This window comes from Phyllobates terribilis, unplaced genomic scaffold, assembly GCF_046119375.1.
Source record: "Phyllobates terribilis strain yellow unplaced genomic scaffold, ASM4611937v1 Scaffold_13__5_contigs__length_258822181, whole genome shotgun sequence".
NCBI lineage: Eukaryota > Metazoa > Chordata > Amphibia > Anura > Dendrobatidae > Phyllobates > Phyllobates terribilis.
In genome coordinates this window covers 42777133-42801082 of record NW_027362773.1, presented here as the reverse complement: position 1 = coordinate 42801082, position 23950 = coordinate 42777133, and the positions used below count along the sequence as shown (strand labels likewise).

At 45.3% G+C, this 23950-nt stretch overlaps 1 protein-coding gene across 1 annotated transcript in view; it reads left to right on the top strand.

Moving 5' to 3' along the window:
• The window catches only part of LIN7C (lin-7 homolog C, crumbs cell polarity complex component), a 37045-nt gene extending 31209 nt beyond the window's left edge, over positions 1 to 5836 (top strand). Inside the window, exon 5 of the mRNA XM_073658065.1 lies at positions 1111 to 5836. Within this exon, the coding sequence (XP_073514166.1) occupies positions 1111 to 1266 (156 nt within the window). The 3' untranslated portion in view covers positions 1267 to 5836. The remainder of the gene's footprint in view (positions 1 to 1110) is intronic.
• Positions 5837 to 23950: the final 18114 nt, after the last annotated feature.

Here is a 23950-nt window from a genome sequence, read left to right as displayed (position 1 = left end):
TTCCCTTGAGATCCAGTAACTGCTGTAACAAATTTATTGGTTGTGGTGGCCCCTGTCCCGCGCAGGAATTTGTGGCGCCCAGTGATGGACTGTGGATACATTGGGACATGGGAGATAATGGAGGATAGGATTCTCTTATAGTGTCCTGTAACTGTCCCCTGAGCTGTATTTGGAGACGCTCTGCTACACGCTCTCTCCGGGAATTGGATGTTTCGCCCCCGCACATTTCGTCCCCAGCATTTGGCACCCAGGATGTTTCGCCCCCGCACATTTCGCCCCGGATGGCGAAATGTGCGGGGCGAATCTTCCTGGGGGCGAAATGTACCTGGGGCAAATTGCTGGGGGCGAAACTTCCTATAACTGCTCTCTCCAGCCTCACATTAATGGGTTAATGGAGGAATTCTTCTGTGGTGATGGTTTATGGGCAGAGAGCAAGTGATCTCAGTGGTGAAATGTCTCCAGCATTCACTTTCCCTTCCAGGGAGCCGCAGGAGCTGCTTATATCCCGACATACAGGGGGCTGTGAGCTAGTATCGGAGGGCACTGCCCCGGCACTGTGACATGGAGAACAACCTAAACGACAATTCCTCCTTAGATGAAGCAACCTCACCTAGGGCTATAGGGACAGTTTTCATCTAAGTGTAACTTGCGTCATAAAAGGGTGAGGGTCTGAGTGTGGAGATCCCCACTACAGTGATAGAAGTGAGCGGCTGGGTAACAGGTCAAGGAAGTCTTTATCAGAAAGGGTTTTTAATACACTTAGTTCCAAGAAATTGTAGTACTCTCCATAAAAGGGGGGGGGGGGGGAGGTCAGTGCCTTTCACCGTGGGGGGGGGGGGCAGGGGATTTTCACCAATGAAGGGGGGGTTGGGGGTCGGAGTTCACCATGAGAGGGTCCGTGTTCCTGTTGTCATATCAGCCCCCGTCATACATTCCTGGTGGTGTAAGGAAATGGTAACATCCCCACATGTGCTTATTCTACCCTTAGCACACCCTGACGCACCATCACTATGGCTCCGTGTGACCCCCATCCCCTATTTATAACCGTAGGCAACATAGTACGACGGGTACATGATGACGGTACAATGCTGATACTTGTCTCCTGTGCAGAGCGTGGAAGGTGAGCATCACGAGAAAGCTGTGGAGCTCCTGAAAGCTGCCCAAGGAAAGGTAAAGCTGGTGGTCCGGTACACCCCTCGAGTCCTGGAAGAAATGGAATCGCGCTTCGAAAAGATGAGATCAGCGAAACGCAGGCAGCAAAACTAGGAGCGAGTGCGATGTGCAGACGAGACACTAACTGTTCTGTATCACTGAAGAATCAACGACGGTCCCCTGTGAACCCCCAATACAGTGCACGGTCCAGGACCGCACACATCCAGGAATGGTCACACGTTTACAGGGACATTTCTAATTACCCTCATTTTTTTAAAACTCAAACAGCCTAAAAAAAAGTCATTTTTAATATGGTGATGTAATTCTACATTTGTAGACTTTGTGGTTTTCCTAAATGTATTCTGCGACCAATCACATTCTGTTTTATTGACAGGCACATAGATGGATTCTGTATATTGGTGGTATATGGCGGCCATAGGGCAGCCACGTCGGGTAACGTTCCTCTGTACGGCCTCACTACAGGCAGCACTGTCCCCACATCTCCGGTATGTGCTGCTGCTGCGGCCCCTCTTCTACCATTGCATAGCTTTATGAATATAAGCCTGGTCTTGGGGGTCTGGCCACACGCTCATCACTACTAAGGAGGGGGTTTTCTTGGTGGTGACTGGCCATGCTGCACTCACATATGGATGTCCTTGTGCTCCTGCCCGTATCGGTCGTTGGGGTAGTGATGAAATATTGTAGGAATCAGCTGGGAGCAGAGCGGAGTCTTCGGGCTCACACCAGCGTATAGCTCAGTCGCGCGCTCTCGAGCAGCACTCGGCCCAGTCTTATACTATGGGACAGTGCAGATTTGCATTTTATTTTCATACCGATTTGGCATGAGAAAAAAATTGCAGCATGTTGCGAGTGGCTCCACAAATCAATGGCATGCACCCATTAAAGTCTATGAGGGCGTGGAAAACATCAGACTGCACTCGGATTTCTGCAGTCTCACACAATGGAGAAGATTGAGAAATTTTGCTATGATTCTCTCATCCAAGATAATTGCATCACACTATGCTGACACTCAGATCAGCGTGTCAGTACCATAATGGATCCGGAGGAGAGAATCTACGCCCGTGTGACCCCAGCCTTAGTCTTACAGGTTGTTTTTTTTCTTTAACAGATATGGGTTTCCTTGTGGACATTCAACCAGTGATATGGAGCCTTAAAGGCTATGGAGCCTGGGGAAAAAGTAGTTCTCCAGAAGGAAGAAGTCTCCCTACCTCCATTTCTATGTATCTAGCAGATTACCCACCAGAGCCGTCCCCTGTAGATGGCCCTCTTCCTGAGTGTTTGCTCTTCCCCAGCACACAGTAGCGTTCTGGTTGGCTGGATGAGGGGTCTTTACAGGGGGGTAGTCAGGCTCTTCATTGAGCAGTGCTATGAATACTTTTTCCCCATAGAGCATTTTGTAGGAGACTAAATGCAGCAGCTGCGTTTCTGCTCGGAGAACCAGTACTTTCCAGGAGCCTCGTCAGAATCTTCTCACCCAGCCCACCATTTTTATTCCTCAAAAGAAACATGTCCGATTGGACAAACTATCATAACCGGTCAGCCACATGTTATAGAGCAGGGGGAGCGGAGCAGGACAATTTGTGGGAAAAGATTCACTATAACTTCTATTTTCTTGGAAATTTCTGCTCATTCTCTGGTTAGGAGTCCAATGGGCAGTCCTAATCCATGAATGACTGCTATTTCTGTATACACTAGTGTGGGGAAGGCGGGCTCTCACTGATCAGGAGTCCAATGGGCGGTCCTAATCATGAATGACCGCTATTTCTGTATACACTAGTGTGGGGAAAGCGGGCTCTCACTGATCAGGAGTCCAGTGGGCGGTCCTAATCCCTGAATGACCGCTATTTCTATATACACTAGTGTGGGGAAGGCGGGCTCTCACTGATCAGGAGTCCAGTGGGCGGTCCTAATCCCTGAATGACCGCTATTTCTATATACACTAGTGTGGGGAAGGCAGGCTCTCACTGATCAGGAGTCCAGTGGGCAGTCCTAGTCCATGAATGACCGCTATTTCTATATACACTAGTGTGGGGAAGGCGGGCTCTCACTGATCAGGAGTCCAATGGGCAGTCCTAATCCCTGAATGACCGCTATTTCTGTATACACTAGTGTGGGGAAAGCGGGCTCTCACTGATCAGGAGTCCAATGGGCAGTCCTAGTCCATGAATGACCCCTATTTCTATATACATTAGTGTGGGGAAGGCGGGCTCTCACTGATCAGGAGTCCAATGGGCAGTCCTAATCCCTGAATGACCGCTATTTCTGTATACACTAGTGTGGGGAAGGCGGGCTCTCACTGATCAGGAGTCCAATGGGCGGTCCTAATCCATGAATGACTGCTATTTCTGTATACACTAGTGTGGGGAAGGCGTGCTCTCACTGATCAGGAGTCCAATGGGCGGTCCTAATCCATGAATGACCGCTATTTCTGTATACACTAGTGTGGGGAAGGCGTGCTCTCACTGATCAGGAGTCCAATGGGCGGTCCTAATCCATGAATGACCGCTATTTCTGTATACACTAGTGTGGGGAAGGCAGGCTCTCACTGATCAGGAGTCCAATGGGCGGTCCTAATCCCTGAATGACCGCTATTTCTGTATACACTAGTGTGAGGAAGGCGTGCTCTCACTGATCAGGAGTCCAATGGGCGGTCCTAGTCCATGAATGAACCCTATTTCTATATACACTAGTGTGGGGAAGGCGGGCTCTCACTGATCAGGAGTCCAGTGGGCGGTCCTAATCCATGAATGACCGCTATTTCTATATACACTAGTGTGGGGAAGGCGGGCTCTCACTGATCAGGAGTCCAGTGGGCGGTCCTAATCCCTGAATGACCGCTATTTCTATATACACTAGTGTGGGGAAGGCGGGCTCCCACTGATCAGGAGTCCAGTGGGCGGTCCTAATCCATGAATGACCGCTATTTCTGTATACACTAGTGTGGGGAAGGCAGGCTCTCACTGATCAGGAGTCCAATGGGCGGTCCTAATCCATGAATGACCCCTATTTCTATATACACTAGTGTGGGGAAGGCGGGCTCTCACTGATTAGGACTGGCCCCTGGACTCATAAGCCCAGCCTGAGCAGGGATTTCTGTTAATAAAACAGGTTATACTGAATCTTTTCCCACATAAACCATATATCCGTCTGCTCGGCCGCTCCGGCATGATGGTACGATGACTGCAGGCTGGAAATCCTTTTCATGGTGACAGGTTCTCTTTAAAGGCATAGTTTTCTTGAGGCAGCTTCTTGCAGAAGTACAAAATCTGGTCTCCCATAATGCAGTTGCATAGGTCCGCCATAGGAGGAGCCAGAGTGCGGTGGCATTGCAGACATGTTTCCTATGAAGGTACAGACCGGCCTGTGCTGAATGTCTATAACGGGAGCGGGTGACTTAAGTTCTGCTATAAAAAAAGACTTCTCAAAACTGTTATTTTTAATTCTCCTCAGAAACACAAGAATAATTGACAAACTTTGCTCTGCTGTACTTGAATAGAACTAGCAGAGGTGTGTAACATTTCCATCTGCCCGTATGCGCAGACTGTGGCTCTGGTTCTGTATTTGAGGGGTTTTTAGGGGGGGGGGGGTCTCATTTTTCTCTTTGTATTGTGCTATTGATGTTTTTGCAGCAAAAACTTTACTGCAGTCAGGAACTGGAGTGAGCTGTCCCCTTCCATCACCACCTCCCTAAAAAAAAAGTGACATTTTACAAAGTCTCATTACATTATTTGTCTAAAACATCAGGATAAGGAAAGATGGAGAGGAAAAATCCAAAAAACATAAAAAAAATAGTGCAAAATGTACAGAGAATAAGGCAAAATAGTCCAGAGCAGTGGAGAGACGACAATGATGAATCGTGGCCTGTGTCGGCCTGATATCAGCAGTGTTAGGGGTCCGGCCGCTGGTTATACCTACAAATCATGGGATAGTAAAGAAACTATAAAGGCAAATCACAGTTCATCCTGATAGTAAAGTGGGAAACTGGTGGAGCCGGACGTGTCGCCAGTCTGATGCCTGCACCAATAATTATTTCATCTCTTGGGAAAGAACATTCTGCTGCTTTAGAATAAAACAAGGAGAACCAACTGGTGAAAGGAAGAGGCACCATACTGAATATTGTCCCTGTTGTAAAGGGAGCAGATTTGAGTAAAATGAGTGTTAAATTGGACTCTGTAATTTGAATTGTAAAGGAATAATTCTGTAATCAGCAGCTCACAGCTATGGCCACTAGATGGCAGGCTTGTGCCACCTTTCTGACCATACACAGGCACTGTTGTTTCTAGCAGCTGATGTGCCTCCAATATGTCCCATATGTTTCCTTCCAGGGTCAATGCTTGGTACAGCATGTTAGCATTTATTATATATGAGTAATGTATACATAATGTTTACCTGCTTTACTTCTAGGTCAATATTTCAGTTTTACGCATCAAAAGGTCTTTCAATGTCTTTACGGTGTGATCCAGGTGGCACTTGATCATAGTAAATTGGACAAAAAATAGCTTGTAAAATGTTTATCTTTCCGGTGTGTAAGATGGAGTTCTACATTTTGTATCTTATTCTGGTTATTAGCCAAAATGGAGAGCCACCAACTGAGGGCACATCCTGCCCTGACCGATCCAGCATGGCCATTTACAATATGGTACATTTTACTGCCAGAGAGCTTTAATAAATGACCAGACATTAATTTATCTAATTGTTTAGTAGGTGTAAAAGTTACTTTGTATCAGAAATCATATCAGTGCAGAGAACAACCTGGGTGTAATACACTCTCGTCACCAGAAGGTGGCTGCTGTGTGCTCACACTATAGATCAGAGGTGTCCCACCTGTGCAGACCTACAACTGCAGACAGGCTGGGAGTTGTAGTTTTGTTGTAGGCATTACCATATCTTGTAATTTTTTTGCCATTTAGTATGTATTGATATCATGAATATATTATTTTGGAATGTACTCCTTGTGACGGAGATCGATACCAGTTTGCACTTCCCTACACTAAGGACACCATCGTCTTAAAAGCCAGCATTTGTTACAGGGGCAGTGTAGTCAGACTTCTGCCAGTTTGTATCTTTTATAGAAGTCTTAACCTTCTTTCCAAACGGCTCTCTGTCCACATCATTCATGTTATGTGCATTTCTATGAATGGGGTGTTGTCACGGTTCCACCTTAAAAATCTGACTGTTCTATAATGGGACAGAGGGAGAAGTCACAATTTTTGCCCCGCTGCTGTACAAGTCCCTTCTGCGCCTCTTGCTCTGCACCAGACTAAGTGAATTTCCAGAAAGAAATGGACCCAATACATAAGGCACAACAGATGGACCTGTGGTCAGTACCACACCAGCAAATATATACCAGCTCGATAAGACATAAGCATAAAGGAGAAACTAAGCTTAAATGGTAAAAATATCAAAATCTTATTAAATAGCAAAAATAGATATCAAAACATTAAATGGACATAGATTTATGACAATACAGGTACAAGGTGCCAAGAGGCACAGCCCATTAAAGCATAAACCCCTGAGGGTCATTTAACAAAATGAGACTATGAAAACAATGCAATATGTTATACATGAATACAGGCACTAGTAGACCAAATAACATTTGCATGTAAATAATGTTTTCAAAGTGACGCTACCAAAGACAAAACAGGAGGAGGATAATGCGCTGTGAAGGATGTAGATGAAACATTACACCTCAGTGGTGGCGAAAAAAACGCCTCAACGCGCGTTTCGCTGGGAAATATTAGGCTTTCTGAAGAGGCTGCCTCTTGAGAAAGCCTAACATTTCACAGCACATTATCGTCCTCCTGTTTTTCTTTGGTAAGGTCGCTTTGGAAACATTATTTACATGCAAATGTTATTTGGTCTACTAGTGCCTGTATTTATGTATAACACACTGCATTGTTTTCATAGTCTCGTTTTGTTAAATGACCCTCAGGGGTTGATGCTTTAATGGGCTGTGCCTCTTGGCACCTTGTACCTGTATTGTCATAGATCTATGTCCATTTAATGTTTTGATATCTAGTTTTGCTATTTAATAAAATTTTGCTATTTTTACCATTTATGCTCGGTTTTTCCTTTATGCTTGGTGAATTTCCAACTTCGCTTTAGGTCCAACGGCCTGTGCTGATTAATTTCATCATTTCCGCGCTTAGGTTCTGTGAACACAGTGTCTTTGCGGAGTTTTCAGAGCAGAAGCTGTGCGGAAACTCCGTTTTTGAGGAGTATTGAGATTTGGAGAGTTTCTGCTCAAAAAAACTCTCAAAACTGTGTGCACATAGGCTTAGGCCCCAGTTCATGACAATGTTTTTGCCAATTTTCTGGCATGAAACAACTTTAAACATTTTTGTACAACTTGGAGTTGTGCAAGTTGTGTAACTTGTAGATTTTCCACTAGTCTGTGCAGTTCTGCCATAATGGATTATTACATACTTAGTGGACAATCCCTTAGAGGTCGCAGCAGGGGACATTTTATCATGGTAACATGGTTTCCCACCTAAGATTTGGATATGGCTTTGCTTTATGATCCTACCCTTTATTAGGAGATTATTATGCACTGCATTTTGGACCTATAAAAAAAAAATACATGGTGGAGACTCACTTTAAAGAAGGTGTCCACTCCTCGTCATCCCCCACACTTGGCCCTGGTAAAATAAAGCTTATTCTCCCCTCCTGTGCTGGCGCCATTCTCGTGGTGTCGGCACTCGCTCCCTGCGGGGCTGTCATGTGGTTGTTGTGACACGTGACCCCCAGCGCCCAATCAGTGCTGGCGTCACTGTCTCCGCCTCCTGTCAAATTGAGCATGAAGAGGAATTCAGAGATCAGCTGCAGCCTGGACTTCCTCTTCATGTTTGATTTGTCCAACGGCAGAGACAGTGACGCCAGTGCTGACACCGCAGGAGCTGCGTGAGCACGGGAGGCGAGTATAAGCTTTTTTATTTTATCGGGGCCAAACATTTGGATCAAGAATAGGTTGTCCTAGTAGAGGTCAACCCCTTTACGATAGCGGCACAATGAATCTGAGATTGGCTTTTTTACTATCACCATAACTGCCTGATGCCCTATAGCAACCTGATTATAGCTTGAACACTACATAGAGGGGAGGAATCTGCAAGCCATGGTCAGGCTGCTCCCCAGCTCGCCCTCTGATGCCTAGCATGCTCCAGTTAGGTGGCTGATCTGTCCTTTATGTGGTGCCATTGCATCAGTTGTGTGTCTGTGCTCAGAAAACAGATTCCAGCGTCCTGTAATAAACCAGGTCTCATTATGAAAACCACAACGTCCTGCCCCCGAGGGACCCGCCTCTGTACAGGAAACACGACCACACAGTACTGCCCCCGAGGGAGCCACCTCTGTACAGGAAACACAACCACACACAGTACTTCCCCGAGAGAGCCGCCTCTGTACAGGAAACACAGCCGCACAGTACTGCCCCTGAGGGAGCCGCCTCTGTACAGGAAACACAACCGCACAGTACTGCCCCTGAGGGAGCCGCCTCTGTACAGGAAACACGACCACACACAGTACTGCCCCTGAGGGAGCTGCTTCTGGACAGGGAACACGACCACAAAGTACTGCCCCCGAGGGACCTGCCTCTGTACAGGAAACAATCATTTGTAACTACAATTCTTTTTTAATGGTAGATTTCTAGATTTTCTTCAAATATTTATGAAGGGGGTTTTCTTATCACTGACCTTCTGTGCACAGAGTGCATGTAGTTACTGTGTAGTCATATAGGAGCTGTATGTATAGTGTCCTTATACCTCCTGTGGTGTATAGGTGTGTAGTGCTGGTACCTTGGTGCTTCATATGTAACGTGGTACTCGGGACGCCGACCTGAAGCAGTTCCGTTTCTACAGCTGAGGATTTATAAATATATTGCATTTTTTTGTTACACGGACACCATTGTAATGTATTTCAGCATTTATATGTGGCAAACTTTAGAATAAATGTAATTACCGATGGTGATGGCTTCCATGTTTGATTTTCCACTGGTTGTAATAAAGGAACATTGTGTATTTGTGGTCTATTCCCTTTGTACATAGTGATAGAAACACAACCTGAAACCGTTGTCCCTTGGCGGTGTAAGGAGGTAAGTAAAGCAAATCTTTACATTCTAACATCATTTTACAGTTCGGATGCAGCAAAATAAGGGTTTATCAAAATCCATTCCCAAATACCCTATTAGGGACAGGAGCCCCCTATTCATTGCGAACCTCAACCTTACAAAGTATGTCCGACTCTGGAGGTCCCACACTACCATGTATAATGTGTGTTTATATAAATATACACATGCGCATATATATTTATATATACACACATGCATATTATACAGCTCATTGTAATAGAATGGAGTGCAATGCTTTATCTCCTTATGGCCGCCAATATGCTGTTTTTTTTCCGCAGTCATTAAGTGGCCTTATTTCTTTGTCCCACCACTTAGTGCCTTATTTCTTAATGGCAACAAGGAATAAATGAATAGTAACACTAGACGGGCAAAAATTTTGCGAGTGTCCGCTTTATGCTATAGCATACCCTATTGCATCAGCCATGATCGGTGTTAGCACCAGTCCTGGCCATTTAACTCCCTAAAAGCCGCTGTCATGTGTCAGTCCCGTGTACAGACCGTGCTTGCGCACACTGGCCGTGAGTCTCCTACTCTGTACATGGCAGCCTCATAGGAATGCATGAAGCTGTCACATTCAGGTGAGTAGACCCGTAGCCAGTCTGGGTGTGGGGTTTTTTTGTTTTGCTACCTAAAAACATGTTTTTTACAAAAAATGTTTTGTTTTTTTTTTCAGGACGAGATGACGTTTTTAGTGATAGCATTTTATTTATCATATAACTTTTGATTATGTTTTATTCTACTTTTTATGTAGGAAAGTGTAGACTTTTGTGTGTCCGATTTTATTTTTTAAGAGTTAAATAATGACAGTTTTATAGTTTGGGATAAAGCGATAACAGATGTGTGTTCATTTTTGTTTTTACATGCCAAATGCGTTTTTCATGGCAAAACATATTTCCATTATCATTCTGTTCTTTTGTAGCAATTTTTTTGTTTTACAATTTTTATTATTTTTTTGTCCCTTTATAGTACTTTCACACTGAATACTCTGATCACTGGTCTAATGCACTGCAATACTCCTGTATTGCAGTGCATTACACTCATCCTTCCACTGTCAGGAGGCCTGCGCGATGTCTTCCAGTTGCTATGGCAAATATCAGCACCATGTCATCACCATCTTGGAGGGGCAAATGGGGTGAGAAAGAGAGAACCCTACCTCTCACAACCATCTGGATGCAGCAGTCGTTATTGCCTGCTGCATTTATAGAGTTAAACAGCCAGAGACAATCTGGGCCCAGCAGCGGCTGTTGCTGCAGCTGCAGGAGCGCGGCTGCTGTTGCTGCAGCTGCAGGAGCGCGGCTGCTGTTGCTGCAGCTGCAGGAGCGCGGCTGCTGTTGCTGCAGCTGCAGGAGCGCGGCTGTCAGTTAAGCAAAGCTCCTTGGTGATCAATGTGGTAACTGCTCCTGTGCTCTCATTATCACTATGACATACCGGTACATCATACTGCACATTATGACATACATGTAGAGTACTGTGCAAAGGTTTTAGGAAGGTGTGGAAAAGTGCTGCAAAAGTAAGAATGCTTTCAAAAAAGAAATGTTAATAGTTTATTTGTATCAATAAACAAAATGGAAAAAAAGAGAAATTACTCAAATCAATGATGTGACCACTTTTTGCCTATAAAATCAGCTCAGAACTGCATGCAAAAATCATACCTTCAACATGAAAATAAGCAAGTGACTCAACTGCATGAAAACATTATAAGAACTGGGTGAAGGAAATGGCAGCAGGTGCTCTGGACTGATGAGTGAAAATGTGAAAGATTTGGTTGTGAAAGAAGGCAGTTTGTTCGCAAAAGTGCTAGAGAGCAGCATAATAATGAGTGCAGGAACAGTGAAGCATGATGGAAGTTCATGGCAAGTTTGAGGTTGATTTTCAGCATAAGGAGTTGTGGATTTAGTCAAGAGTAATGGTGTCCTCAATTCTGGGAAATGCAAATACTTGTTCATCATGTAGTATCATCAGGAGGCATCTGATCGGCTCCAAATTTATTCTACAACAGAATGATGGCTCCAAACATACGGTCATTGTCATTAAGAACAATTTAAAGTTTAAAGAAGGAAAAGGAGACCTGGAAGTTACGATTTGGCCCCACCGAGCCCTGATGTCAACAACATTGAGTCTGTCTGGTATTACATGAAGAGACAAGTGATATCCACAAAAGATCTGTGGTTAGTTCTCCAAGATGTTTGGAACAACCTCCCTACTGAGTTCCTTCAAAAACTGTGTGCAAGTGACAAGTGTACCTAGAAGAAATTATGCTATTTGAAAGCAAAAGGTGGTCACATCAAATAGTGATGTGATTTACATTTCTCTTTTGTTCATTCACTTTGCATTTAGTTAATTGATAAGAATAAGCTAAGTGAATGAACAAAGATGAAATCAAATCACTATTAGGTGTGACCAACTTTTGCTTTCAAAACAGCATCATTTCTTCTAGGCATGCAGTAAATCATTGTGGAGGGGGCTGAAGAGCTGAGCTTTCTCCTGCTGTATTACATATTTGCCATCTGTGTTCAACAGCAGTGGCCGGAGCAGAGCACTGTTGTTAACCATTCAAATGCCACTGCCCATCTTTGACAGCAGCATTTAAAGAGAATGTGTCGGCAGGTTTTTGCTATGTAATCTGCGAGCAGAATAATGTAAGGCAAGGGAGTCTGATTACAGCTATGTATCACTTACTAGGCTGCATGGTGTAAGGTTGATTGAATCCCTGCTTTATATGTTGTAGATGTAACAGTGCTTATAATGCTAAGATTGATTGCATGCATGCAAGACCTAGTCCTCCAGTGATAATCTCCTTCTGATAAAACACTGATTGCAGTTGCAATACAGCACACAGCCCAATAAGTGACACATCGCTGGAAATAGACTCACTTGCCCTATATTATGCTGCTCCAATATAGATATATATATACACATATATTATGCTGCTCTGATCTTAAATAACAAAAACCTGACAGATTCCCTTTAAATGGAGAGGCTGTGGGTGCTTGTGCCGGAGGCCTGCTGAAAGCCTCCATCGCTGCCGTCTTGGTATTCCTGTGAAGCTGAGCCATAGGTTGAGCTTCTTGGGAGATTACACTTTTCAGTATATTGTGCTATAATACTGTGGTATAGTATTTTATAAAATGATTGGAAGCAATTTTTAAAAATGTTAGTGTAGTTACAAAATGGTCCCAGAGAAGACAGGAGATCAATGACCCAAACCCTGTCTGCTGAGGGAGGAGATAAGGACGGAGTCTTGCTCAGAGGGACCCAGTCCATGGAGTTGGATATAATGGTAGACGTGTTACTAGTTTCTGGACAGATTTAAGGTGGGTGCCTTTAGCAATGGCACAGTGTTACTCTGGGCCGCATCATCCACATCATTCTTTCATTATGCCTTTGCAGCTCAGTGTAAGGAAATCTGTGACATTAGTTTTTTATTAGCACATAAAGGTAAACTCACTATTGTGAAAAACAAAGGGAGCTGTCATTTGTCTCTTACTCAGCACTGATAGCCCAGGGTTAATGAGCCTCACACTGTCTTATCCGAAATAATCTGTTTGGATAAAGGGCAGAGTGGGGTTATGCTAGCTCCATCCTAGCTCTGGGGCTACACAGAAATGTAAGGTGATCCCATTCTCTGTCCTCAAAGACTTTGGTCAAGTAAACAAAACCAAACCTGCAGTTTCCCACAGATCCTGCAAGACCGCTGAGCTCAGCCAGAAGCTGTGTCTACACTGCCCGAATATTGTAAACCATTGTTCGTAGCCATGCACATTTTCTGATAATTCCACAGTGTAAACAGGCCGCCGATCACCCGACTAATTTATTTTGCTCACTTGTATGGCGCCAGTAATTCCACAGTGCTTTGCAGACATTATCATCACTGTCCCCATTGGGCTCACAATCTAGATTTCCTATCAGTATGTCTTTGGAGTGTGGGAGGAAACCAGAGAACCCAGAGGAAACCCACGCAAACACGGGGAGAACATACAAACTCCTTGCAGATGTTGTCCTTGGTGGGATTTGAACCCAGGACCCCAGCGATACAAGGCTGCAGTGCTAACCACTGAGATTCATATGTTCTAATAATACACATGGACCTGGCTTACCCTGATGAGACAGCCCCTTTATTCTAGCTTTCCAAAATACTTCACTTTATATTATTGTAATCTAACTATATTTTAGCTACTTGTTGAGTCTTCTCTTGATTTACATTGTTTTAGCATTATCATGAACATTTCATCAGATTCAGTTCCATATTTAGGGGAAACTTCTTGAAGTTTATTAAAGCAATTCAGATGCAAGTTCACTATTCTTGTTAGTCAAAAGCACAAATACTTTTTTGGGACAATGTTGTGGTTAGGTCACAGTGCCCAGCGAAGAAACTATGAAAAGAAAAATTCCCTTTGATGTGATTGGTGCTTGATTGACAATTGCCGAGAGGCTAGAACAGCTCCATCAGTGCTTCTGGCTGGGAAATGCTAAGGCTTTAAGTAAAGTATTATGTACCACTTCAAAACTTGTCATGAAGCCATGATCTGACCATGAAATCCCAGCAAGGACAATCCACAGATAGGAAGATGGGAAGAAAACAAAATTCCTTCCCTAGTTTAAAATGCAAAAAACAACTAATGTGCTCTCAGCATTACACTTTTGTGAATCAAAGCATTATGGAATTAATTTATATTATAATTAAAAGCTGATTTAGAGGGAGGTGTACACTTTAGATTACTGGCACCCACCATCTGTACCTGAAGGTGGCCATACAGATTGGTCAGATGAACAGTTATTGATCTTTATAGCCTCCCATACACCTTAGATAGCTGTTGGATGAACAATAGTTTGGCCGGTTTCGCTTGACTCTCCCATACACAGGAGTGCTCACTCTGTCGCGTTCTCTTATCTTCTCTATGAAACAGCCGCTGCCAGACAACTCTGGCGGTGGTTTATCTGAAGAAAACAAAAGGATTGGCAGTCGAGAATCAGACATGCTGGATCTTTAACTCCCCCAGCAATTATCTTTCAGGTTCCCCCATACACACCAGACTGTTGCCCGAACCTATTGATATCAGCCGACAGTGGCCCTTATTCCTCAACCCCCATACACATGCATGCTCAGCTTATTTGGGTGTGCCTGTGCTCACATTATTGAGAAGGGAGTAAACCATTGTGAAACACATGTCCTGACTCTCTTCCGACGCCCTATCCGCTATAAGTACAGAGTCAGATATGTTGAATCCAACTTTTGTCACTGGAGAATTGTCAGGACCCCCCCCCCCCCTTACATAGTAGATGTTTCTTCAGTCCCGTTGAAATTGCTGGGTTTGATTAGCATTTATTTAATGTGTATGGGCACCTTTAAAGCACCACTCCAGAGTGTTTTTTAATTTCAGCTCTGAAGTGATGCTACTAGCATAACGTCCCTGCACCCAATATTATACTCACCACTCGCCATCTTCAGCTCTTCCTGGCACACTTCTGGTCCCGCGCCGCCATCTTGTGACTGAAACTTCCGACTGACCGGAAGTCATAGGTAACAGTCACAAGCACTTAATGCAAGTCTATGAGAGCCAGAACTAGGCTCTCATAGACTTGCATTGAAAAGTGACCTCAGGCTCGTTCCAGCAAACACTGGAGTAATCTGGTAGGTCACAAACTGCTGGAGACCAACTGGAGTGGCACGAATAAAAGGTCTTCACAGCGATTGGTAAGTATGAGAGTAAGGGCAGGGAACTTACATTAGTAGCACCACTTCAGCTCTGTAATAAAAAAAAGACACTGAAGTTGTGCTTTAAGCATCAGCCCAACAGTGTATTGTCCATGGTGCAGCCTGACTGTTCCTCTAACATCTACCATCAGGGACATCCGTGGTCTGGCAAAATCTTACTTGTTCCCCTCACTAGTGGGAGCACCTTTAGCTAACAAGTATCTATGGCTCAGGGTCCATGATAATAAGTGTCATTACCATCTTGCATATGACCATGTTATATTGTAGTGCACAGTTTTGAAGGGTACATAGATGTAATAGTGGGGAAGGACGCAGCCTCCCTTTGGCACTGAAGTAGTTAAAGAGGGTGTTCCTGTAGTTAGACCTCTCTGAACTGTTGGTAGGCCAAGCTAAAGGGTTAGTTTCAGTGGTCTAGTCAGTAGAGTAGGGGGGAACTTAATGCCCTGATCAAGCCTTGAGAGCTATAGAGCTTGTTCCTGGCATAATTCCTTGTGGGCTGCAGTACCTGTAATCAGCCACAAGATGCCACTGTCCTGGGTGCAGATGTTAGGTTGAGTCTGCTAGCAGTGTTACAGACAGTGTTGGGGTTAATGCTGTGTGATGACAGTCCACAGGGGATGGGCACATTAGGAAAATCTCTGCTTAGTTTCCAGAAGCAGGAAGTGATGAGTAGTAAGAGATAGGACAGTGAACTGTATGGGCAGCCTGACTATATGGTGGATTCTAGGGTAGACGGGAGCTCCATACCCTCAGACAGTGGGATCACCAGTGTAAAATTCTCCCTACGCTAGAGTCCTGTTAGCCGGCCGGAGAAACTCAACAGAGGTATTGAGGACCCGGGGCACTTCTAGTCTGAAGGAAGCAGAGGACGATAAATAGGACTCCAGGCTAAGACGTGGGGGAGATATTGGATCCAGAACACTGTTGGCATTGCAGAAGAGTCTCTTGGGCTAGAGATTAGAGTCACAGAGATGCTTCACTTAAAGAGGTAACCCGAGCTGAAGATGTTGCCAGCGCCTGTGAGGGAGATAATAACCTGTCGGGCCTTATCCATTATATCTGCCTGTAAATATTGTACATACTCCTCTTCCCCAAGTAAAGTCCAAGTTCTGGTTAAGAACCTCGTGTCCTCTAAATTTATTGCTGCCCTGGTCCCAGAAGAGAAATGCCTGGAGACAGCCGCGATCGGATGGTTTGAAGTAAGTGGAGAACACCACATACGCAGCCACACATCAGAGAGAGGACACGTATTGTCTGTAGGGTGCCAGAGCGAGCAGGGGCTACAGCTCGCCTACGACTACTTCGCTGAGGCACCTTACATTTGGCGTAGTCGGCAGGATGCAAGCTCCTCGCATGAAGAAAACGGGGGAAGAGCCGACACAGAACACTGAGGAGAAAGTGTTGGAAGACATGGGGCCCAAGATGGCGGCCCGAAGCATGGATTCCAAGATGGTGACAGTGGCGGTAAAGTCTAGGAGAAGAACCGCCTATCGTGGGGGTGGACGGCGCTGGAGAGCGCGGAAAGATGTCCAGCCCCTACGAGTTCCGGCCCAAAGAAGGATAGGCCCAGCAGTCAAGATGCATCCCAGGATGGGACGTCCAGTGAAGAAGAAGGCGCGGCGTAAAGCGAAGTCCGGCCCAGTGAGTACCAGCGCGCCCAGAGAAGGGTCGCGACTGAAGGCGGAGCTTCCGAGAGTGACGCGGCGGTCGCGTCAGAAGGCCGGCCCAGGAAGAGGAGGAGTTGGACGCGCAGGACGCGCGTCACCAATAAGCTACCAGCGCCATTTCCTGTCCAGCGCACGAGAGGAAGGAGGTGCTGCAGTGGACGCTCTAGGAAGATGGCAGCCGGAGGATCGGATGACCTGTCCGAGATGAGCGGTGAGGAGGAAATCCTAAAGCTGATCACCCTAGGGGCCGCAATCGGAAGTCAGTCACCCGTGGACGCTGCCCGTTAGTCTTTGCCTTTGCCCCCAGTGGCCGTCCAGTGGTCCACTAGGCCTGACTCGGAGATGGGTCTGCTCATCCATGAACTGCGTGTGTGGAGTTGGAGCCGGATGCCGGAAGATGCTTCCTCCTCGGCGGAGGGCGAAGGACATCCGGTTGGGGCCGAAGCAGCTGCCACAGCATGGCCTGATGAAGGTGAGCGGCCCATACCCTTTTGGCTGGTCCCGCTTGCGGAGCCGCTAATGACAACTCCCGTGGCAGCGGCGGAGGCCCCTAGGCGTGAAGGAGCTGATGCGGAGGAGAGGCCTCCTAGAAGGAAGGCCGCACAGGAAAATTTCTGGCAGCTGGCACTAGAGGCCTTAAATGCCCCCTCGGCGAAGCGTTACGCCGAGCTCGGTAGTCTCAAGTGGACTACCCGCAACCCCCCGATGACGCCACGGGAACAGTGACTCTCCCAGTGAGACGCCTGATGCTGACTCAGCAATCAAACACCCAGGAGGGGCTGAGGCAGTTGAGCAGGGAGCTGCTGGAAGATTTCAGGCTGGCGCCAGTAATGCAGTACATAATTTCACAGTTACCAGCTATGGCCCTACCCAGGTTGGCTGCGGCAGTGCCACGTCCTCGGATGAGGACCCTGGGCCCAGCAGGTACCCTGATCAGCCTTGGAGGTGGAAAAATCCACCTTCATCTACAGCATGGGCCGCCTTTATGAATGTGCGGAAGGAGGCCCGGAAGAAGTGAGCTAGTTGGCTAAAAGGTCCGTTGACCTTCTACTTTTTCCTCTACTAGGATCCATCAGCTGTGGTCCTGTTTCCGGGACTGTTTCCCAATGGGGGCGGAGTGCCCCATGTTGAGTTAAGTTGAGAAGAAAAAAAAATGGAGGACTGTTCCCCTACCTCCCAGGCCAGGAAGGCCTTAAGCAGCACTGAAGTTGTGTGCCCAAGAGAGCTGCTCTTTTTGTTTTTATTTTTATTTTTGTTGCGCTTGTTGCGCCTTTTTCTGCTGGAATTTGAAACACTGAGGCACACTGTGAGGATGATTGTCCTCTAAATCTAAGAGACTTGTGGCTTAGCGGGAAGAACCGGTGACCCCCGCTAGGGCCAAGAAGAAAGAGACTCACGGGGTGTTCCCTGTGACCGTGTGCCTCAGAATGCAGCCTTCAAAGGAGATTGAGGGCTATTGGTGTGTGACCTGTCTTAAAAATATAGACATGGACATTGTGTTTCCAGGGTCTTTACCAAGAAGGACCGGTACCTTTGAGAAGTTTGAAAGTTGATAATGGACTGTCCTTAATTGCAGTTCCGGGGCCCTTAACCGAGAAGGGCCAGTCTCCTACTCAAGAAGAAGACTTCAGGACCAGTCTTTTACTAAAATGTTTTAGTAAATGTAGTAATGTGATATGATGTTAGAAATGCTGATATGTATTGATTGTTTAGTGTGGTCGGGGACGACCAACATTAAAGTGTGGGGGAATGTAATAGTGGGGAAGGACACAGCACTTTGGCACTGAAGTAGTTAAAGAGGGTGTAGTTAGACCCCTCTGAACTGTTGGTAGGCCAAGCTAAGGGGTTAGCTTCAGTGGTCCAGTCAGTAGAGTAGGGGGGAACTTAGTGCCCTGATCAAGCCTTGAGAGTTATAGAGCTTGTTCCTGGCATAATTCCTTGTGGGCTGCAGTACCTGTAATCAGCCACAAGATGCCACTGTCCTGGGTGCAGATGTTAGGTTGTGTCTGCTAGCAGTGTTACAGACAGTGATGGGGTTAAGGCTGTGTGATGACAGTCCACAGGGGGTGGGCACATTAGGAAAATCTCTGCTTAGTTTCCAGAAGCAGGAAGTGATGAGTAGTAAGAGATAGGACAGTGAACTGTACGGGCAGCCTGACTATATGGTGGATGCTAGGGTAGACGGGAGCTCCATACCCTCAGACAGTGGGATCACCAGTGTAAAAGTCTCCCTACGCAAGAGTCCTGTTAACCAGCCGGAGAAACTCCACAGAGGTATTGAGGACCTGGGGCACTTCTAGTCTGAAGGAAGCAGAGGAAGATAAATAGGACTCCAGGCTAAGACGTGGGGGAGATATTGGATCCGGAACAGAGATGCTTCACTTAAAGAGGTAACCAGGGCTGAAGATGTTGCCAGCGCCTGTGAGGGAGATAATAACCTGTCGGGCCTTATCCATTATATCTGCCTGTAAATATTGTACATACTCCTCTTCCCCAAGTAAAGTCCAAGTTCTGGTTAAGAACCTCGTGTCCTCTGAATTTATTGCTGCCCTGGTCCCAGAAGAGAAATGCCTGGAGACAGCCGCGATCGGATGGTTTGAAGTAAGTGGAGAACACCACATACACAGCCACACATCAGAGAGAGGACACGTATTGTCTGTAGGGTGCCAGAGCGAGCAGGGGCTACAGCTCGCCCACGACTACTTCGTTGAGGCACCTTACATAGACACAGATGAAGGCTTCATAATTGCAGTGCCTTATGATAATGACTTTTGAAAATTAATGGAATACTTCCGAAAACAATACATACCCAGCTTATAAGACGTTCTTATAATATCTTTCACACTGTATGGAGGTTTTCAGATCAGATCTGGAGATGTGGTCATTCAGGTGGCTCTGGCTATACACATTAGATGAACCTCGTTGAACTCACCAATTTTGTGTGGAACATCCATCCATGTGAGGGGTGTGGGAGTAACCCAACTCTCTTCCAATGGGAAAAGAAGGATTGAGCATATTGTATTTCAAAAGGTATGATCATTCAGGGTCACAAGATTTAAGCAACCGGCTGTGACGCTGGCTATCTCCACTTCTCATGGACAAGCCGTGAAGCAGGGGAGTCAAGATGTTTGGGGTCAAATACCAAGAGTGTACGTCAAAGGCACAGGGGCAAGACAAAAGAGTAAACAGGTCTCAGTCCAAAGTCACTAGTCCAAAATGGAGCGGATCGACACAAGGGGGCTAGGCAAAGGATAGTCAAAGGCAAGGTCTGAGGTCGGGCAGCAAAAGATCAGAATAGCAGAGCACAACGCACACACACCACTGAGCAGAGCTACGACTGACAATGATCTGACCATTGCCAGCTAAATATCCAGACGATCATCCTGAAAGGGTGACACCTGGAGGAAACCCAGCAGGCCCAGCCTGTGATTGGCCTGCTGGGCAATCCCTAATTAGCATGAGGATAGTCAACATGCCCCAGACCCTGATAGGGCTGCTAGGCTATCCTATTCACAATACTGACATCCCGGTACACCCCTGCCATCCATTGGTCAGATTAGCTGTCACTCACTGCATCCTTAGGATACAGTGAGCGATGGATTTGTGACAGTACCCCCTCTTCTAGGGGGGCCACCAGACCCCCAGGTTTTTCAGGAAACCTTAAATGGAAGGCCCTGACCATATGATCGGCCTTCTCAGATCGAGCTGGAATCCAGGATCTCTCCTCGGTTCCATATCCTCTCCAATGAACAAGATATTGGAGGGAATTTCAAACCCTCTGAGAATCCACAATCTTCTGTACCTTGTACTCCAAATCTCCATTGACTGAAACCGGAGAAGGCGGGGACAAAAGACATAATACAGATGGGACAAGTTCTTTTAATAGTGATGTATGGAAAATATTAGTAATATGAAGAGACTGGAGAAGTTTCAATCTAAAAGCCAACCGGATTAACTACTTCCAGAATCTCATAAGGGCCAATGAACTTAGGACCGAACTTTGCCAATGGTACTTTAAGTTTAATATTTTTGGATAACAACCAAATCTTATCTCCCACCTTAAAGACCAGACCCACTGAACATTTTTTATCAGCCTTCCGTTTTTGGCGAATTTCAGCAGCCCCAATATTCTTTTGAACCTCCCTCCAGACATCCCTGAGTTTCTGTATGGCAACCTCCACCCCAGGACACTCAAAATTTATCCTAGAGAATTCACCAAAAATAAGAATGAAAACCATAATTACAAAAAAAAGGTGAGGTTACAGTAGACTGACTGACCCAACTGTCAAAGGCGAATTAATCAAGAGGGAAAAATGAGGACCAGTCCTCCTGCTGAACCACAACGAAACACCTCAAAATTTTATTTCAAAGATTGATTTTTCCTTTCTGTCTAACCGTTGGTTCAGGGTGGTAGGAAAAGGAAAATGACAAGTCAATCCCCAGGTTACTACAAAAAGCGCTCTAGAATTTGGCAACAAATTGCACTCCTCTATCAGACACAATGTTAAGAGGCATTCCACGCAATCGCTCAACATGACCAATAAACATCTTGGAGAGTGTCTCTGCATTAGGTAGCCCCGATAACGGAAGAAAATGAGCTTGTTTACTGAATCAGTCAACTACTGCCTAAACAAGTTTTCCCATCAGACAAAGACAAATCCGACAAACTTTCTGGAATTGGCAATGAAGCCAATTCTACAGCTGGCCGGTTATGACAGACTTCAGAGCATGCGCAAATTTCACAAGTGGAAACAAAATCTGTAATATCATTATACATTGATGTCCACCAAAAGAGTCTAACAATGGCTTTCTGAGTAGCTTTGACCCCAGGATGACTACTCAAGATGGAATTATGAAACTCTTGTAACCGACACAATCTTAGGTACACAAGTACAAATGATTTGGACCCTGGAGTCGTGAAAGGAGCCAAAGACTGGACTTTACGAATCTCTGTTTCCAACTCACAGGATACTATAGAAACCACAATCCGCTGAGGAAGAATACAGGATGGAGGTACTGGAGGAAATACTGAATCAAGACTGCATGATAATGCATCAGCTCTCACACTCTTGGACCCTGACGTGATAGGGAAATTGAATTCAGAGAAAAATAAGGAATATCTAACCTGTTTTGGAGTTAACTGTTTAGCTGATTCAATATAAGCTAAATTCTTATGATCAGTGACCATAGTGTCTTGATGAACCGCTTGCTCCAAAAAATGCCTCCATTCTTCAAAGGCTAATTTAACAGCGAGTCACTTATGATTCCCAACATCATAATTTCTTTCAGCAGATGAAAATATTCTAGAGAAAAATGCACATGACCACAAGTTGATCAGAGTTTTGGAACCCTGAGAAAATATAGCCCCCACCCAGATCTCCAAAGCATCCACCTCCACAATGAACGGTTCTTGGAGATCAGGTTGGATTAGGACTGAATCGGACATGAAACACACTTTCAATTTTTTAATAGCCCCAATAGCAACCTTAAGATCTGCCTCCTCACGTGTGAGGTCAGTAAGAGGCTTAACAATCTGAGAAAAACCCTTAATAAATGATCTATAATAGTTGGCGAATCCTAGAAAACATTGCAACTCTTTAAAGTCACGAGGTTAAACCCAATCAATTATGACCTGCACCTTCGCAGGATCCATCTTAAACCCTTCAGACGATACAATGAACCCCAAGAACAAAATTTCCTGAACAGAAAAAATATATTTCTCTAATTTTGCAAACAAAGAATTCTCTTTTAACTTTCGTTATACAAAACGGACATGTTCCTGGTGAGAATCCAAATCACGTGAAAAAAAATAAAATATCATAAAGGTAAACCACAATAAATCTTTCAATGCAATCAGAAAAATATCATTCATAAATACTGGTGGCGTATTTGTTATGGTAAGATTTTCAAATAGACCCTGATGTTAAAAACACCATTTTCCATTCAATACCCCTCCGGATGTGTACCAAATTGTTAGCCCCTCCAAGATCAAGTTTAGAAAATCACTTAGCCACCATAAGCTGATTATATAGGTCAGGGATGAGTGGAAGTGGGTATGTATTCTTAACTGTTATTTTGTTCAGTTCTCGGAAATTGAGGCAAGGACGGAGACCACCATCCTTCTTTTTTACAAAGTAAAACCCACCAGCTACAGGGGAGGAGGAAGAACGGATATGACCTTTCCATAAACTTTCGTTCACGTAATTTTTCATGGTGGTATATTCTGGCCCAGACAAATTGTAAAGGCGAGCTTTAGTCAATTTGGTATAGAGACAAGATTAATAGCACAATCATAGGGATGATGGGGAGGTAGTATCTCCACCTCTTTTTCCAAAAACACATCTCCGAAGTCTTTCGAGTACCCCGGTAGACACTCCAGACTAGCGGAGCATATTTGTACACAACCTAGACATCTCTTATGACAGTTGAGGCTCCACTTAACAATATCCTTTTGACACCAATCAATAACAGGATTGTGGATAAGCAGCCATGGAAGCCCCTGTACCAACCCACCAGGTAAATTATCCAAAGCAAAACATGAGATGGATTCAGAGTGCAGTTCTCCTATTTGAAGCGTAAATTCCACCGTTACCAACTTGACAAGATTCTGAAGTGACGGTGTCTTGTCAATGGTGAAAATTGGAATGGGTCTTTCCAAACTAACTGTCCCTAATCCTAATTTCAGAACCAGTCCTGAATCAATAAAGTTAGCTGCAGACCCACAGTCAATGAAAGCCAATGCTGGTAACATCTGGTTCTTGAAAAGTAGAACCACATTAAGCAGTACTTTATCAAAGGAGAAAAAGGGTCCCTGGAAGTCTGGATGACCCCCTTGACAATCACCCAGACTTAGGCATTTCCCAACAGCTTGCTTGCTTGAGGGTGGGTTAGACAGTCCTTTAGAAAATGTCCAGATAGACCACAGTTGAGACAGAGTCCAAGACTGCATCAACATTTTCAGTCTACAGCACGAGAACTGGAAGCTCCAACTTCCATCGGCTCCACCACAGGTAAATGGACATGCTCGGGAGAATGGCCTCCTCCAAAGAACAAGGAGGAGAATGAAGAACCAGAATGTGCTTAAGAGCTTCGGAAAGGCCACTAAGGAATTGGCACCTGAGAGCTGCACCATTTCACTGAACTTCTGTGTCACAGCTCCCCTGTGTCAGGTTCATGATCTTTGCCACCAGCGACCTGGGTCCTCTCTGGTTCGTCATAAATTAAATCTAAAGTGTCAAAGAAAGCGTTGACAACAGACCATTCTGGGGCTTG